General features: G+C 36.8%; 2 protein-coding genes across 9 annotated transcripts in view; one reads left to right on the top strand and one right to left on the bottom strand.

Moving 5' to 3' along the window:
• LOC120419408 (dystrophin, isoforms A/C/F/G/H) overlaps positions 1 to 16,874 on the bottom strand; it is a 150,119-nt gene that overhangs the window by 116,240 nt on the left and 17,005 nt on the right. For all 8 annotated transcript variants that reach the window (XM_039582083.2, XM_039582085.2, XM_039582086.2 and 5 more), the window contains 7 exons: positions 16,371 to 16,634; positions 12,988 to 16,305; positions 5,327 to 5,375; positions 5,137 to 5,261; positions 4,923 to 5,075; positions 3,900 to 4,864; positions 3,754 to 3,841 (listed from right to left, as the gene is read on the bottom strand). In XM_039582083.2, the coding sequence (XP_039438017.1) occupies positions 3,754 to 3,841; positions 3,900 to 4,864; positions 4,923 to 5,075; positions 5,137 to 5,261; positions 5,327 to 5,375; positions 12,988 to 16,305; positions 16,371 to 16,634 (4,962 nt within the window). The remainder of the gene's footprint in view (positions 1 to 3,753; positions 3,842 to 3,899; positions 4,865 to 4,922; positions 5,076 to 5,136; positions 5,262 to 5,326; positions 5,376 to 12,987; positions 16,306 to 16,370; positions 16,635 to 16,874) is intronic.
• LOC120419423 (IDLSRF-like peptide) overlaps positions 7,765 to 16,874 on the top strand; it is an 87,943-nt gene continuing 78,833 nt past the window's right edge. Inside the window, exon 1 of the mRNA XM_052708233.1 lies at positions 7,765 to 7,795. Coding sequence (XP_052564193.1) covers positions 7,780 to 7,795 — 16 coding nt within the window. The 5' untranslated portion in view covers positions 7,765 to 7,779. The remainder of the gene's footprint in view (positions 7,796 to 16,874) is intronic.

Here is a 16,874-nt window from a genome sequence, read left to right as displayed (position 1 = left end):
CTTTTCAGAAATTTCCAGGTTGTGCAAAAAATCTTTGACCGAGTTATGATTTTTTTAATCAATACTGATTTTTTTCAAAAAATCGAAATACTGGTCGCAAAAATTTTTCAACTTCATTTTTCGATCAAATTTGCAATCAAAAAGTACTTTAGTGAAATTTTGATAAAGTGCACCGTTTTCAAGTTATAGCCATTTTTATGTGACTTTTTTGAAAATAGTCGCAGTATTTAATTTTTTTAAATTAGTGCACATGTTTGCCCACTTTTGAAAAAAATATTTTTGAAAAGCTGAGAAAATTCTCTATATTTTGCTTTTTGAACTCAATCAAAAAGGCAAATTTGATTTTACATCGAAAAATGAAGTTAAAAAATTTTTGCGACCAATATTTCGATTTTTTGAAAAAATCAGTATTGATTAAAAAAAATCATAAATCAGTCAAATATTTTTTGCACAACCTGGAAATTTCTGAAAAGTTGTCATTTGATGTCCTCTAAAACATATCAAAAATGAAAAAAATTAAAACTAGTGTTTTTTTGCAAATCAAGTTTTAGTGACAAAAAGTTAAATAAAAAATCATCAAAAAAATTTTTACCGTGTAACATTTTTTTCTGTGTAGTCCGTATCCATACCTACAACTATGCCGAAGACACCAAATCGATCAAAAAATTCCATCGAAAGATACAGATTTTTGAATTTTCACATATCATTTTTGTATGGACAGCTGCAAAATTTGTATGGTAAATTATATGGACATACTAATGATGCAAAATGGCTTCTTTGGGCATATCGAAAGCACCAAAAAAGTTTCAGCCGGATTAAAAAAATCAAAAATTAAAATTGAAGAAAAAAGACCAATTCCGTAGAGAATTACTCCACTTGAAAAGCAAACTAATCACGTTTCATGTGCTTCCAAGACAGCTAAAATCAGTTGAAATGGTACGGAGTTATAATTTTTTGAAAAATTTGGTTTTTGCGAAAATTTATGAAAATTGCCTTTTTTAGGACCACTCTAGCAGGGTGTAGGTCACCCTAACGGCCAAACAAAAAAAATACGAGTCTAGTAATTTCGGCCAAGAAACTCTCAGAAAAAATTTGGAGTCCGATCAGAGAACATTTTTTCGGTTTGAGTGACGCTCTATTCAAATGGAATTGATATGTATACTGTATGTAAAAAAAGTATTTACACCCCTTGGGCACTATGCACATTTTGTGATGAAACATGTAAACAATTAAAATTTTGACAGAAACCTAGTACTACGTTTTGTTCAGAAACTCATGCCGAACATTTTGCTACAAAAAGCTCATGAAAAGATGATTTCTATAAAAAGTTATATAACAAATACTATTACAAAAATAAAAAAAGGTGCAAAAAAAGTTTGTACACCTTTCGAAAAATTAACATTATTAATGTTAATTGTTGAAAAATCACCATAAATTCAGCCTCCCAACTTGAAAAAGGCATCCTTGACTAATTGAAAAAACAATTTGGATTGAATATAAAGTTTACTAATTACTTATTATAAAAGATTATATAACTCTGGAAATTCTATATAAAACTTATCTAAACTTAATTTTGCAACTTTCAATTTAACTAAATGTCAATAAATTACCATAGAAACGATAAATAAACCTTTTTTAGTGGGTTTAACACCGTTTTGGGGGTCTTTGTATCGATAGAATAGATTTTTCATTGGAATTTCGTACCAACCCGGAATTACGTCGTCGGAAAATCCGCCGTCATCCGAACCGGTCCACAATTCACAAGTGAACCTATGTGGAATCGGAAAGGGCATAAAATTTCCGATCTTTTGATACCCATACATCTTAGTTTTCTATAAAACCCACGTTTTTAAATACCTAGGCAAAAACGTTGTTAAGGTTTCGTTTGAGCAACCTGCCAAAAATGTATGGAACTTCGTAATTTTTGTTCTCGTGGATCAAACTTACTTTTTGCCCAGGTATTTAAGAACGTGCGTTTTATAGAAAACCTAGATGTATGGGTATCAAAAAATCGGAAATTTTATGCCCTTCCCGATGAAACATAGATTGACTTGTAAATTGTGGACCGGTTCGGATGCCGGCGGATTTTCCGACGACGTAATTCCGGGTTGGTACGAAATTCCAACGAAAAATCTATTATATCGATACAAAGACCCCCAAAACGGTGATATACCCACTCCAAAATGTTTATTTGTCATTTCTATGGTAATATATAGACATTTAGTTGAATTGAAAGTTTGCAAAATTAAGTTTAGATAAGTTTTATATAGAATTTCCAGAGTTATATAAACTTTTATACTAAGTAATTAGTAAACTTTATATTCAATCCAAATTTTTTTTTTCAATTAGTCAAGGATGCCTATTTCAAATTGGGAGGCTGAATTTATGGTGATTTGTCAACAATTAACATTATTAATATTTATTTTTCGAAAGGTGTACAAACTTTTTTTGCACCTTTTTTAATTTTGTAATAATATTTGTTGTATAACTTTTTATAGAAATCATCTTTTCATGAGCTTTTTGTAGCAAAATGTTCGGCATGAGTTTCTGGACAAAACGTAGTACAAGGTTTCTGTAAAAAATTTAATTGTTTACAAGTTTCATCACAAAATGTGCATAGTGCCCAAGGCTGCCCATAATTGAAAATTCGGCTATTATGCCAAATCAAGTATTCCGAGAAAAACGCGTTTTAGTGTTTGTCACAAAATCTCCGTCAAGGCAATTTCCCATAAGAGTGGCATATTAGCCGTTTGGTTTTTCGCATCGGCAGCCAAGTGTAAACACTATTTCAGTGAAATTCAAGTTCCAGAAGATGCGTTGGAACATCCTCTACCACCTGGTGCTAATATCTCGTTTTTGCCAAAAGTGGATATTAGCCGTTTTTTCAATGGTGGGCAGAAGGGGTGTAAATACTTTTTTTACATACTGTATATTAGGATGTAACAAAAACGACTTTTTGGCGGGTATTCAAGGGTTTGTTCTGGTGGGCATACTAAGCCCAAATCCAAAATATGAGCTTGATTGGACGTAACAGGATCGGGCGCTTTGCATTTGAATTTTAAATGGCCCCGGCAAAAAAGATATGTGTCGCGCCTCGCGACGCCCTAGACGCCCTTTGATTTTACTGGGGTAAATTTTTTGACAAAATGCCAAATTTTGAAGGTCTGTATCGAGCTCCAGGTTGCTCCAAATGTCAATGTTACATATACCAAAAGATGCGCAAGGATCTGGCCTGCATGCCAATGGTGTTGAAAATAAACGCTTCAGTGGCCAAAATGCCTCAAAAGTTACATTTTTGAAAAAAAAAATTACGGGTAAAATCCCATTTAAAATTGAAGGGCGGAGCGTCAAATCAAGCTCATATTTTGGATTTGGGCTTAGTATGCCCACCGGAACAAACCCTTGAATGCCCGACAAAAAGTCATTTTTGTTACACTCTAGTATATATCATACAAATTACAAGTATGTACAATGAAAAATATAATTCTACAAAATATATACAAAAAGCATAAACAAAAACACCTTCAAAAAGCGGGGAATGATAGAAAATAAAGATGCGTTATTTGATGCAAATGCTCTAGCACACTAGCTCATACAATCTTTTGAGTACAACTTGTCAAACATTTAAAAAACAGCAAAGGGACTTTTTGTAAGCAATCTTATGTTAATTATGTGTACAACTGAAGGTGATTGGATTTAATTTGATAGTAAAGCGTACCCACAAACATGCAACTAGTGAAACATATTTCCTACCTCCAACATTCGTGAAACTTTCTCCAAGACATTCTCAACATCAACATCACTCTTGGTGTTTGTTTGGTTTGCATCCGTTGGAATAGTTCTAAAAAATAAATAAAAAAATGTAATTGCAGTTTCGAAAATTCGGAAACCATAATTACTTTGATTCATTATCACCAACTGGGTTTGCATCTTGCAAACCATTGTCTGCTTCTTGATTTTCTATTTTATTTCTTTCAGACTGGCAAAGTTTTTGAAATATATTTTGTGCATTCTTTATACGGTTTTCGAAATCTTCCAAATGTTTGCTATCACACGTTTTAGTATATTCCTCGTAAAGATTGTTGCATTCAGCTATTTTTTCCGAAAACGTATTTCTCTCATCATCCGTCAACTGTCCAGTTTCGCTCTCTCTGCACAACCGTTCGACAGTGATCAATTCTTCCTCCAAGCAACGCATAATCCTGAGGAGATTTTCCAACGTAATTTTCGACTGTGTTACAATCTCTCCCAGCGAGTTGTATAAATTTTTAAGCGTATCTATCCGTTGACTAAGCTTCGCAGCATTTTTTGTTGATTTATCCTCGCAAAGCTTGCGCCCTGTTCGAATGACTTGCTCAATCTCGCTCTTCACCTCCGACAACATTCGGTACATTTTCAGACAGTGCTGCAACTGATCCTGGAGGTTCAATGGACCCGCGGAGAAAGGATCCAGAATTATGGTACTTTTTTCCACATTTCTGAGCTTCACAAGAGCGTGGTTCAATTTCGTTTCAAACGTTGCCTGCGGTGATGTGAGCTGATCCAACTTCTTTTTACAAGCTCGAAACTGGGATTCCAATAGTTTTATTTGGTCTTGGTAGCGATTGGCTGCCTCCAACTTGCCCTCCTGCTTGTAGTGGTCAACCTTTTTCTTCGTCTCTAGCAGCATTTTTTCTTGAGTTTCAAACTCATCCTGAAGTTTTTGAAAATCATGCGGCACATCTTCAACCGTTGTATCATTCTCGAGAAATTCGTTCAATATACTTTCGATCCGAAAGATCCATTGCTGCAGACAAATGACCTGCCTTTCCGACGATTGCGCTTCCTTAACGGCTAACTCTAGCATTGTAGTTCGTTGTTTGGCCTAGGGATGTAAAAACTTTTATCAATCGAAACTAATATCTAAACTTTTAAACAGCTACCTGAATCTGTAGAGCTTCCCATCTATCGCTTATGGTTTGTAAATCTTTTTCGATTAACGAAACCATAAACTCTAAATTGCAAAGTTCGGTTCCGATCGCAATGATTTTATCAAAGCGTGCTTCTGGATGGTTCCGAATGTAGTTTTCGATATCCTGTTTGCAAAAATAATAATCAGTTTGCCAGTAACCTTACAGCAAAAATAGCTTTACTTACGTCTAGTTCTTCTGAAATTTCTTCTGCATCCGCCGCATTTTCCGGACTTCGGCGCAAGAGCTTCTCGAGTTTGTCAAGGTAATTTGTTTCACCTACAACCAGAGTCTTAAACTCACCCAATTGACCTACGATCGAGGAGAAAAGTGCGTTAGTTTAAGACACACACAAGTCAAACCAGAAGTAAACTCACCGGAAATATGCTCCAAAAGCCCAGTACGTTGGTAAACACACGATGTTACCTAAATCAATAAAAGGTTCAGTAAGTAATAGGATGTAGCAAAATGGTCGATTATTGCGAGTATGTCAGGGCATGATCCCTTAGGTGTAATGAGATCGAATCCCAAATATGAGCATGATTGGTTGCGACAGGACCTGGCGCTTTGACTTTGAAGTTTAGCTGGGATTTCACCTGTAAAATCGTGGCGTTTTGGTTTTTGCCAGTTTTGAGCCGCTTAACGATTTTTGCATTTTTCAAAAACCTCATTCAAATCAAGATCAGCTCACACGGGAGGTGTATTAATGTACGTGGATGACCGCCTGGACTTCGAGACGATATCTGGTTTCGTTGCTGGTGACAACTGGTTCCTGGCAATTGATGTCTAAAGCCCTACACTGAACGGAATTTAAGGAGGAATCTACCACTCACCTAGCAGCAGTGACATCAGTTTCATCGATAGTCTGGAAACATGGCTTCGGAGTGTTTTTGTAGACGAAAAGGCAAATGTTTTCGCTGGCGATTTTAACCAGGATTTTCACGGGAATTGAGAAACGTCACGGAGGCATTGAGAATGAAACAACTGGTTTCTGAACCGACTCGTGTTGGACCGAGCAGCAGCACGATGATAGACCTCGTTTTTTTTTTCAAACATGGAGGGTGGAAACGCACGTGTCTTGGAGGAGCTGAAAATTTCCGATCATGAAACCGTAGGAATCAACATTGGAACAAGCAGCATTCACCTGGCTGAACGCAACAAGACCCGGGTAAGTTGGAGCCGGTACTCTAAAGAGAAACTGCAGGAAATTCTTCGTTCGAACCGAAGTCGTTCGATACCTACGGATTCAGTCGACGACGCGGGAAAAGAGTTTGATGCAGGTTTGGTGGCAGCAGTTGGAAGTCTAATCGACGTCCGCATTGATGAACGAGTAGACCTAAACGACTGGTATGGAGATCATCTTAAAATGCTGAAAACCGTGAGAGACAACGCCTACCGGAAGTTTAAGATCACCAAGGCGGCCAGTGATTGGGATGCGTACAAACATTGCAGAAATCAATACGTCAACCAAATTCGCACATCAAAGAATTCGTCAATCAACAGTGAAATCAGGAGTTGCGGTGGAGATTCAAAAAAGCTATGGAGGTGTTTGAAGTCACTGATTCAGCCTGGAGGACAGCCAGCAACGGAGATAGTGTTCGGAAAGCCACGAGGAGATGCTGAAACGGCTAGGCTTTTGAACAACTTCTTTGTTCGGAGTGTGGAGGAGATACACGAAGGAATTCCACCGACGACATTTACTGATGAGTAAGTTTGAGCCAATCACGCTAAGCAAGCTGAAGGAAACAGTTCGGTCACTGAAGGATTGTGCTGGAGTTCGAAATGTCACAAAACGGGTCATGATGGATGCTCTGGACGTGGTTGCAGTAGATCTGTTGGATATAGTGAACAAATCACTTGCACGTGGGGAATTCCCAGGCGCATGGAAGAAGACTTTAGTGGTTCCCATCTCAAAAGTTCCAAGATCCAAGAAGCCAGAAGGCCACAGACCGATCAACATGCTGCCGCTGTACGAGAAAGTAATGGAGACAATCGTGAAGGAACAGTTAATGTCGTTCATTGATCGAACTGGCATGCTGCTGAAAGAACAATCTGGTTTCCGGAGGCACCATTCGTGTGAATCGGCGCTGAACCTCCTGTTGCTGAAGTGGAAGCAGTGCATTGAAGAAGGAAGCATTGTTCTTTCAGTATTCGTGGATTTGAAGCGTGCCTTCGAAACAATTGACCGGAAGAAACTGATTGGTGTTCTGCAGAAAAGCGCGATTCGAGGTACGGTGCTGAGATGGTTCATCAGCTACCAAGACAACCGGAAGCAGGTCACGAAATACAACAGCGCGGTCTCGCCAGAAACGTCAGTAAATCTTGGAGTACCACAAGGAAGCGTGCTAGGGCCACTGTTGTTTATACTGTACTTAATGACATCAAACAGGCATTGAGCTGATGACACAGTGTTGTTCGTGGTTGGTGACAGCTTTGATGAATGCTTCGATGTCATGAACGAAGAGTTGGTCGGTTTTTCGGAGTGGTTGAAGTGGAAGAAGCTGCAGCTGAACATTGCAAAGACAAAGTGCACGGTGGTGACGACACGGCAGACCAACGAGTGCAGGAGTCGGGTGCAGATGGATGGTGGAAGCGTCGAGCGGGTAACGACGATGAAATACCTCGGGGTCATGCTGGATGAAAAGCTGAACTTCGACGAACACATTGATTTCACCATTCGGAAAGCAGCACGAAAGTTTGGAGTTTTGTGTAGGATTAATCGCTACTTGACAGCAGAGACAAAGGTGTTGTTGTACAACTCGCTCATCGCCCGCACTTCGATTACTGTTCATCAATTTTATTCTTGGCAACACAACGGCAACTCAAAAGAATGCAAGTTCTACAGAGTAAGATCATGCGGCTCATCCTTAGATGTGATCAAGTAACGCGAATCTGGGCGCAGTTTAACCTTATGTGCTCATATGCGTGTGGAATAGCAAATGGTTCCAATACCCTAAATGGATAAATAATTGCTGCAATCTGATTGATAACAAAAGACTCAACATAGGATTTGTAAGAGCGCCTTGTGATGAGAAAAGAGAGATATGGATGGGCATACACGGAAGTGGAATAAGATTACAGGAAACTCTCTTAACACGAACGAAGAATTTTCCTGGGATGAAAATCTCTTCTTGCAAGCCGAGCTCAATTTGAGCCAAGTTTTGCAGAATGCTTTTATGCTCAGCATAAAAGTGGTTCATGTTTTCAATCACTATGTTTTGCTCATAAACCTTCCATGCTACAAAAACTGTGTATGGGAGCAATTCTCTACCAGAACCGGAAATGGATTTTATTTGTATTTTTTGATTTGGCTCAAACTTTGTGGGGGCCTTCCCTATACCCAAATATGCTATTTTGTGTCATTGGTTCACTCATACAAGTCTCCATACAATTTTGGCAGCTGTCCATACAAAAATGGTATGTAAATATTCAAACAGCTGTAACTTTTGAGTGAATTTTTTGATCAATTTGGTGTCTTCGGCAAAGTTGTAGGTATTGTTGAGGACTTTTGAGAAAAAAATAGGTAAACGGAAAAAAAAATTTGAGGATTTTTTTATCAACTTTTTTTTACTAAAACTCAATTTCCCAAAATACGTATTTTTTGATTTTCGAGATTTTTTGATATGTTTTAGGGGACAAAAATCCGCAACTTTTGAGCCATAGAGAAACATGGTCAAAAAATCTGCCGCCGAGTTATGAATTTTTGAAAAAATAGTGATTTTTGGAAAAAATTGAAGTTTCATGCAAAAACAAGTTTGACATTATTTTTTAATGCAAAATTGAATTTGCAATCGAAAAGTACTTTACATATTTTTTGATAAAGGGCTCCGTTTTCTAGATATAGCCACCGAAAGTTTGATTTAAGCGAAATATTTGCAGTTTTTCAATTTTTAAAAATAGTGACCATGAGTGACCATTTCTAAAAATATATTTTTTGAAAAGTTCAGAAAATTTGCTATAAAATTGTCTAAGAGACATTGAAGATTGGACCTTTGGTTGCTGAGATACAGCGGCTTAAAGAAAAAGAAACACGAAAATTGAAGTTTTCTAAGTCTCACCCAAACAGCCCACCAGGGATGGTATTTTCTCATTTCCTCGCCGATGGCCGAGGGCTTTTAGATATCGTCCCTCGCTCAAATCATCAAATTTTCGGCGTTCTCCCAAAACTGCATCAAGAGAGCGAAGCGAAAACGACGCCGATGAAATAGCGAGCAACGAACATACCGATGCGTAAGACGGAAAAAAATCTCTCACACAGCCAGTCCCCTCGCTCAAAAAGCAAGAGAAAGAGCAATCGTGAAATTCTCTCGCCCGTAAGCCCTGTAGAAATGAGTTCATTTGTGTGCGTGAGCTCCAGTGTATGTATACAGCAATTTCGTGTGCGTGTCTCTCCGGTTGGAAGGATAGTTCCATCGGAGCAGGCGAGAGAGTATTTCTCGTCGATATGATGGGCTTTCGATATTCGCGACAGCAAGCCGACCATCACTCGGCTGCGAAAGGGAAGAGAAGTTTTAAGAGACGAGGAACGCACCGAAATATGCATCAATGATAGTGCGATGGTGATGGTTTACCTACCCTGCAGCCCACCATTTTCTAATGACGATATCTCAGCAATTAATGGTCCGATTTTTAATGTTAATACATGAAACAATCGTGAAATTTTCCGATCTCTCCGAAAAAAATATTTTGAAAATTTTAAAATCAAGACTAACATTTTAAAAGGGCCAAACATTGAATATTACGCCCATTTAAAATGCTAGTCTTGGCTTAAAAATTTTCATAATATTTTTTTCGGAAAGATCGTAAAATTTCACGAATGTTTCATATATTAACATTGAAAATCGGACCATTAGTTGTTGAGATATCGTCATTAGAAAATGGTGGGCTGTTTGGGTGAGACTTAGAAAACTTCAATTTTCTTGTTTCTTTTTCTTTAAGCCGCTGTATCTCAGCAACCAAAGGGCCAATCTTCAATAGGTCTATTCCCGTACTTGCAGAATTGCAGAATTTCTGCAGCTTCTGCAGAATTCTGCAGCCAGCATAAGTCACTTTTTTGCAGCACGTTCCCGTACTTTTCAGCTCGATCTCTTCATCTCTCTCTTTTGCAGAAGTTCTGCAAGGAGAGAAAGCGCAAAACTTTTGCCTGGGTAGCGCGTTCCAGTACTTTTTCTGCAATATTGTACACAGCTGAGTGGATTTACTCAAATTGGGTATTAAAGTTGTTAAATTATTTCAAAATATTAAAAAAAAAAACGGTTCACAAAACAAGTAATTAAAAGAATTCTTAAGTTAAGTTTACCTCTAAAACAAGGATATTATTTTGTATGCAGTACAACATTTTATTTAAAAAATCAAGGATGTATTATTTATTAAGTAACTAGAAATTAATTATGCTTAGGTAGAAATTAATATCAGAAACAACTCAAATTTTTCACATCAGGTAAAAAAATACAAATTAGAGTGGCAATTACGTTTAATAAATATGATTAAAAAAAGACAAACAAAGGTTTTATATAGAAGGGACCAACACATGTTTTAATTGCAGAATGTTTGAAAGATTATTCATAATAACATAAATAAATTTTGACTGGATGTCACACGAAAGAACAACGGTGACACAGCAAAATTGCCAAAATTAAAAAAATGAATCAAAAACTCCAAAAATTTGAAACACTTAAATTAAGAAATCTGAAAATTACAAAATCCATAATTAAAAATATTTTAAAAAACTAATATTTTCAAATTGAGAAATTTCCAAAAAAACATATATCAGATACTTGATAAATTTAAAAATGAAAAATAAAAAAAGAATAATAAATCACAAATGCAAAGCTTAAAAAATCAAATAATTATAAACTAAATATTTCATTTTTTTTTAATTTCAAAAGAATTTTAATTTTAAAAATTCAAAATAAAAAAATAAAGGTTGAAAACAAAATCGAAATAAAAAAAAACAAAAGTTTGAATATTTATGAGTTCAGAACACCAAAAATTCAACAGCTACAGTTTAAAATAATAAGATAGAAAATTTAAGAAATTATGATTTCAAAAATAAGAAAAATTAAAAAATTGTGTAAATCAAAAATTTTAAAACTCAAACATAAATATAATAGTAACAGTCCAAATTTCCAATCTCTTGATCATCTAAATTTGAGTTTCTAATCTAAACTATGACTCCAAAATATGTGTGTTTTTTATGGTTCAAGATGGCGAAGAATTCAAGAATTTAAGCATTTAGGAACCTAAGAATTTAATAATTTGAGAATTTATGAATTTAAGAATTTAAGAATTCAAGAATTACAGAGTTTCGAATTTAAATTTCGAAAAAATTACATTAATTTTTTTTTGTTCATATAAGAATACAAATTGGTAGCACCGTTAAAGGTACAATTTATTATTTGCCAACTAAATTTACCTATTATTTTAACACATATATTTATTATATTCAAAATCAATTTAAGATCAAAAATTATTATCCTAAACAAATATTTATTTGAATTTATTAAAATCAAACAAAATGTGTCTTTTAAAAGTTTTTTAAACAATTTGTTTTTATAGTACTTTTTTTTAGTTGAGGTACTAGCCGTGCTGTAATACTATGGCTTAAGCTTTCAATTTTTATCAGGTAAAAATAGTAACACTAAAAAAATCGCTTTATCATTTACATGACTGAACTAAGCCTAAAATCGTTAACATAAAAAAATCGTTCTCAATAAAACCAGACATAAAAAACTACCCCAAAATCATTTATTATTACAACTAATAGTAAAATGCTTGATTTCACCCAACTTGCAAATTTTATGTAAGCGTGTACTCAACATCCATCACACCAAATTGCAGTAGCTTTTCAATAAGAAAGAGAAGAGAGAGCTTGCAAAAAAGTACAGGAACGGTTTTGCTGCAACTTCTACCTCTCTCACTGCAGAAGTTCTGCCTGAGAAAAAAGTTACTTTTGTTGCAGAAAAGTACGGGAACGCTCGGCTGCCGTTTTTGTGCAGAATTGCAGAATTCTGCAGTACGGGAATAGACCTAATGTCTCTTAGACAATTTTATAGCAAATTTTCTGAACTTTTCAAAAAATATATTTTTAGAAATGGTCACTCATGGTCACTATTTTTAAAAATTGAAAAACTGCAAATATTTCGCTAAAATCAAACTTTCGGTGGCTATATCTAGAAAACGGAGCCCTTTATCAAAAAATATGTAAAGTACTTTTCGATTGTAAATTCAATTTTGCATTAAAAAATAATGTCAAACTTGTTTTTGCATGAAACTTCGATTTTTTCCAAAAATCACTATTTTTTCAAAAATTCATAACTCGGCGGCAGATTTTTTGACCATGTTTCTCTATGGCTCAAAAGTTGCGGATTTTTGTCCCCTAAAACATATCAAAAAATCTCGAAAATCAAAAAATACGTATTTTGGGAAATTGAGTTTTAGTGAAAAAAAAGTTGATAAAAAAATCCTCAAATTTTTTTCCGTGTACCTATTTTTTTCTCAATAGTCCTCAACAATACCTACAACTTTGCCGAAGACACCAAATTGATCAGAAAATTCACTCAAAAGTTACAGCTGTTTGAATATTTACATACCATTTTTGTATGGACAGCTGCCTAAATTGTATGGAGACTTGTATGGGTGAACCAATGACACAAAATAGCATATTTGGTCATAGGGAAGGCCCCCACAAAGTTTGAGTCAAATCAAAAAATACAAAAAATAAAAATGGTCGAAATCGGCCGATTTCGTAGAGAGTTGCTCATGGGTAAGAGGTGAGCCATCCAAGGTATTCAAAGTCAAAGCTCCAGGCCCTGTCACAACCAATCAAGCTCATATGTGGGATTTGGACTCAGTACACCTAGGCGATCATGCCCTGTAAATCGCGCAAAAATCGACCATTTTGTTCCATCCTAGTAGGTAACCAATACAAAAATAAATGTTATCGGATCAATCATGCGTCTCCATCACATACAGTGATCAAACTTTGATGGAGTCGTATGGTTGTTATCTGAAAACAATTAGTGTCGAAATATTCTACCTCGTTCCATCGGGCATTCAGCTTTGTGAACTTTTTTGCCAAATGTGACGCTTTGTTATCCGCCTTGCTCTGAATCATTTCGTCGATTTGCAGCAAAATCTCATTGCCAGCCTCATTCAGCTCACGAAACTTGGCGGTCTGCTGTTCACAGGTTTCTTTGAGCGCACAAAACTTCGACTTTATCTGGTAGAGCTCGTTCAAATTGTTGATTTCTGAGTTTAAATTTTTCGGTGTATTCTTTTCCAAGTCGTTTAACCACAGTTCAGTTTCGTGCACCTTCGTTAGTATAGATTCAGATATGCTCGTGATTTGTGTTAGTTTGGAATAGTTGTTTTTATAAAATGCGTTTACTTTCTCGTGCTGCTCAACAAGAATTTGTATTTTTCTGTGCAGTTCAGTTTTAAACTCAGATTCACACTTTTCAAACACAGTTTCAGCGAAATTTTTAATACTTATTATATCAATGTCAATTTTCTTCAACTCTGTTGCATGCTTTACGTATTCGACATTTTTCAGTTGAAGCGTTTTTATTTCTCCTGGGATGAAAATCTCTTCTTGCAAGCCGAGCTCAATTTGAGCCAAGTTTTGCAGAATGCTTTTATGCTCAGCATAAAAGTGGTTCATGTTTTCAATCACTATGTTTTGCTTGATAATAGTATCATTTAAGGCTTGTGGAATATTTCTCCAGCTCGTTACGAGTTCCGTGAATCTTCCATCGATCGAAAGCCTAGAAGCCAAGTCGTCATACCCTTCTTCACGCAATTTTGTATAAACTGCTTTAACGGAATGAAGTGCTTCTAAATTTTGATGCGTGTGCTCAATATCGCTGTACACAACAATTTGACGTTCTGCCTGGTCAATAAGCGCTTGCATTTTTTGAATATTTTCATCCGAGCTTCGAAAACTGCTTTTGTCGATTATTATCTGATAAATGGCATTCTTCATGTCCACCCAGCTTGCATAAAATTGATCAAAATCGGCCTTTGTTGCTTGGGATTTTGCGTCTGGATGTTTCAGCTTTTGACGACTCTCCTCAATATCGTTGGCAATTGAGTTCATGCTTAGCAGACGCTTTTCAAGCTCATCAACTGTGGACATTGTTGCGTGCTGCTGGTACCAATCACGTGTGTCTGCCAGCGAAAGCTTAAATCTCGTCAAATCATTGCTCAACTTTTCTTCAGCAAGTATCTGTTCCCACTGAACGTTGAATGTAGTTACTTTTTGTTCTATCGAATACAAAAGTGATCCCAGCTCATTCAGTTGCTGGCTCTCAATTTCCAAGTTAACGTTGCACATCCTTTCACATTCGGACAACTTTTGTCTTGCGAAATTGTGCTCTTCGTTACAGGTCTTCACACAGTTTTCCACCTCTTTCAACAGCAATCGATCCTTCATCTGAAATCTCTCAAATCGATCCAGTCTTGAAACACAATTATCCAGTGAACTCCGCAGTCCAAACATACACTCGTTCAACTGCACTACTCCTTCGGGTTGTTCAATTTTACGTTTCTTTTCCGACTGTGGAAGGTAATATTCGGAACTGTCCAAATTATCAACTTCCGGTACGGGTTTATCGACGTCTGTTTCCTCAGAGATCTTTATTTGAAAATCTTCCCACGAATTTGGCTTTACTAGGCTGCCGATGTTTGAAACTGGGGGTATCTGAAACCCCATGTTTTCAACCCGAGCACTCTGGGCTTGAATAATCTGGATAAGGGCGTCGCACATGTCTGTTAGATGTTCAACTTTTGTCAAAATGTTTAACGATGAATAACCTTCGTCATCTAGTTCCTGGGCAACGCTTTCTAGCTCTCGTAAACTTTTACCAAGCATGTTGATATCATTCTTGCAATATTGCAGGCAACTTATGCGCTCCATCATGGCACCCATCTCGGCCGACTCGTAGGACTCCATCTTTTTCAAGTTTTGCTCTCGGCAATCAATCCAACGACAAATTACTCTGTATCGCTCCGAAAGTTTCGTCCAGCGCTGGCTTAAACTTTGCAGTTTATCCCAACGGTTACCGATCCACTTGAGCAAATGCGACCAACGCTCTTCGAGAGCCGATAGTTTGTCCTCCAAATCACTGAAGCTTTCGGAATCAATGATAATTACCAAATTACTTAAACTTTCTACAAGAATTTCCTGTTTTTCCATATCATGCTGTAATCGTTTATGTTCCTCAAGCTGCACTTTCAGCTCGACGGGTGTCGGACCAATATTTTGCATGTGAGAAATCCTTTCTTCCGTCATCCTCAGGAAGTTACTCAACTCATCAATCTTTTGCATTTGGAGTGTGGCCAATCGTTTATGAATTTGCGCCTGTCTTTCTAAAGAATTTACACGTAACATTTCCCAACGTTCATTCAGCAGAAACAGCTGATGTTTGATTTCATTTTGCCCCTCTAGATCCAATCCATTGGATTGCGATTCGCTTATCAGTCTCGTGCCTTCGTCGAGAGCGCCACAAACGAAAGTTTGATACTCTAACAGTTTCTTCATAAACTCCTCGTGACTGTGGAATTGCTGTTTGGCCTCGGCCAAATCGTTGGAATCGACTACTTCTTTTGAGAAAAAATCTTCCGCCTCAAGCAGCATGGTCAACACTTCTTCGACGGCTATCTGATATCCACTAAATTCAGTCGAAAAATTTGTCGCCGTTGAAACTGGACGCGATGTTTTTGACTCCCAACCTTCAACTTTTTCTCCTAGTACAACCGAATCAGTAAGTTTAAAATTGGAACTGAATGATTCAGTATGCTCTATGGATCTCACAATGGGCATACTTTTTGGAATTGTTATTTTGTTATCACGATTAAAGTTTCGCAAATCGTCAATTGATTTCGCCAAAGATACATTCTCCAAGTGGGTATCATTGCCAGGATGGTTCACTTCACCCTCGTGTGTGGTTGAGACATTGTTTTGCTCATGAACGTTGTTGTTTCTCAGGTTATCATCGGTATCTGTTGCATCGTCCATTTCTTTTTCACTAAGGAGTTGAATTTCCTCCAAACTTTCGGCATGTTGTGCCAAATGTTGTACACTCTGTTGGCGAGCGATTTTCCTCGAATCTATGGCATTATACAAGCACATCACGTACATGAGAATAGATTTTTTGTCCGGTTTGCTGGTATTCACATCTTCCGGATCCAACAGCTGCTCTATGTTGAGATGATGATACGCCAAATCAAATGCCATACGAAGCCTTGCAATGGGATGCTTCTTCAGTGCCTCTTGTAAATTTATCGCTTCGATCACCTCCGAAAGTATAACCAGAAAGGCCGACCCATCGGACCAACTGGTGGAAAAATCATTAACCTACAAAAAAGAATACCGTTAAGTTGAAAGTTGTAAGCTTTTGAAACATCTTCATACCAACATACCTTTATGCCATATTTATCCGCCAACTGCCGAGCCCAAACCAAAAGAGACTTTTCAATGCCGCTTTTAGCTTGGGAATTAACGAGTTTCTGTCCATCGAACGTCAGCGCAATCAACCATATCAGTCCTAGTGTTAATTTAGCATTTCCCGAGTTGATGTCATCACTGGATATGTTAACAAGCTTAACTCCACATTCTTGCAGAACATTAAGTGCCTTATTCAGGTTATTGATCTGGTGTACACGCATGGATCCTTTCTCGCGTTTCTGAGGAAAGATTTTTAAAATTATATTTTTGTTTTACTGCTCGATAAAATAAATTCTATGATCTGCCCTGGAATATATTTTTACAGAAACTAAATACAATGCGTTTCCCCTAAAACGTTAGGTACATTTAGAAGATCGTGGTATTGCCATTTAGATTGTTGATTAATATTTAAGATACCCCAACAAAATTAAAATCAATGTCAATGGCAACACATTTATTTACTCGGGAAGAATTGTGCT

Source organism: Culex pipiens, chromosome 2 (assembly GCF_016801865.2).
Source record: "Culex pipiens pallens isolate TS chromosome 2, TS_CPP_V2, whole genome shotgun sequence".
Taxonomy (NCBI): Eukaryota; Metazoa; Arthropoda; class Insecta; order Diptera; family Culicidae; genus Culex; species Culex pipiens.
This window is presented reverse-complemented; position numbering and strand designations above follow the sequence as displayed.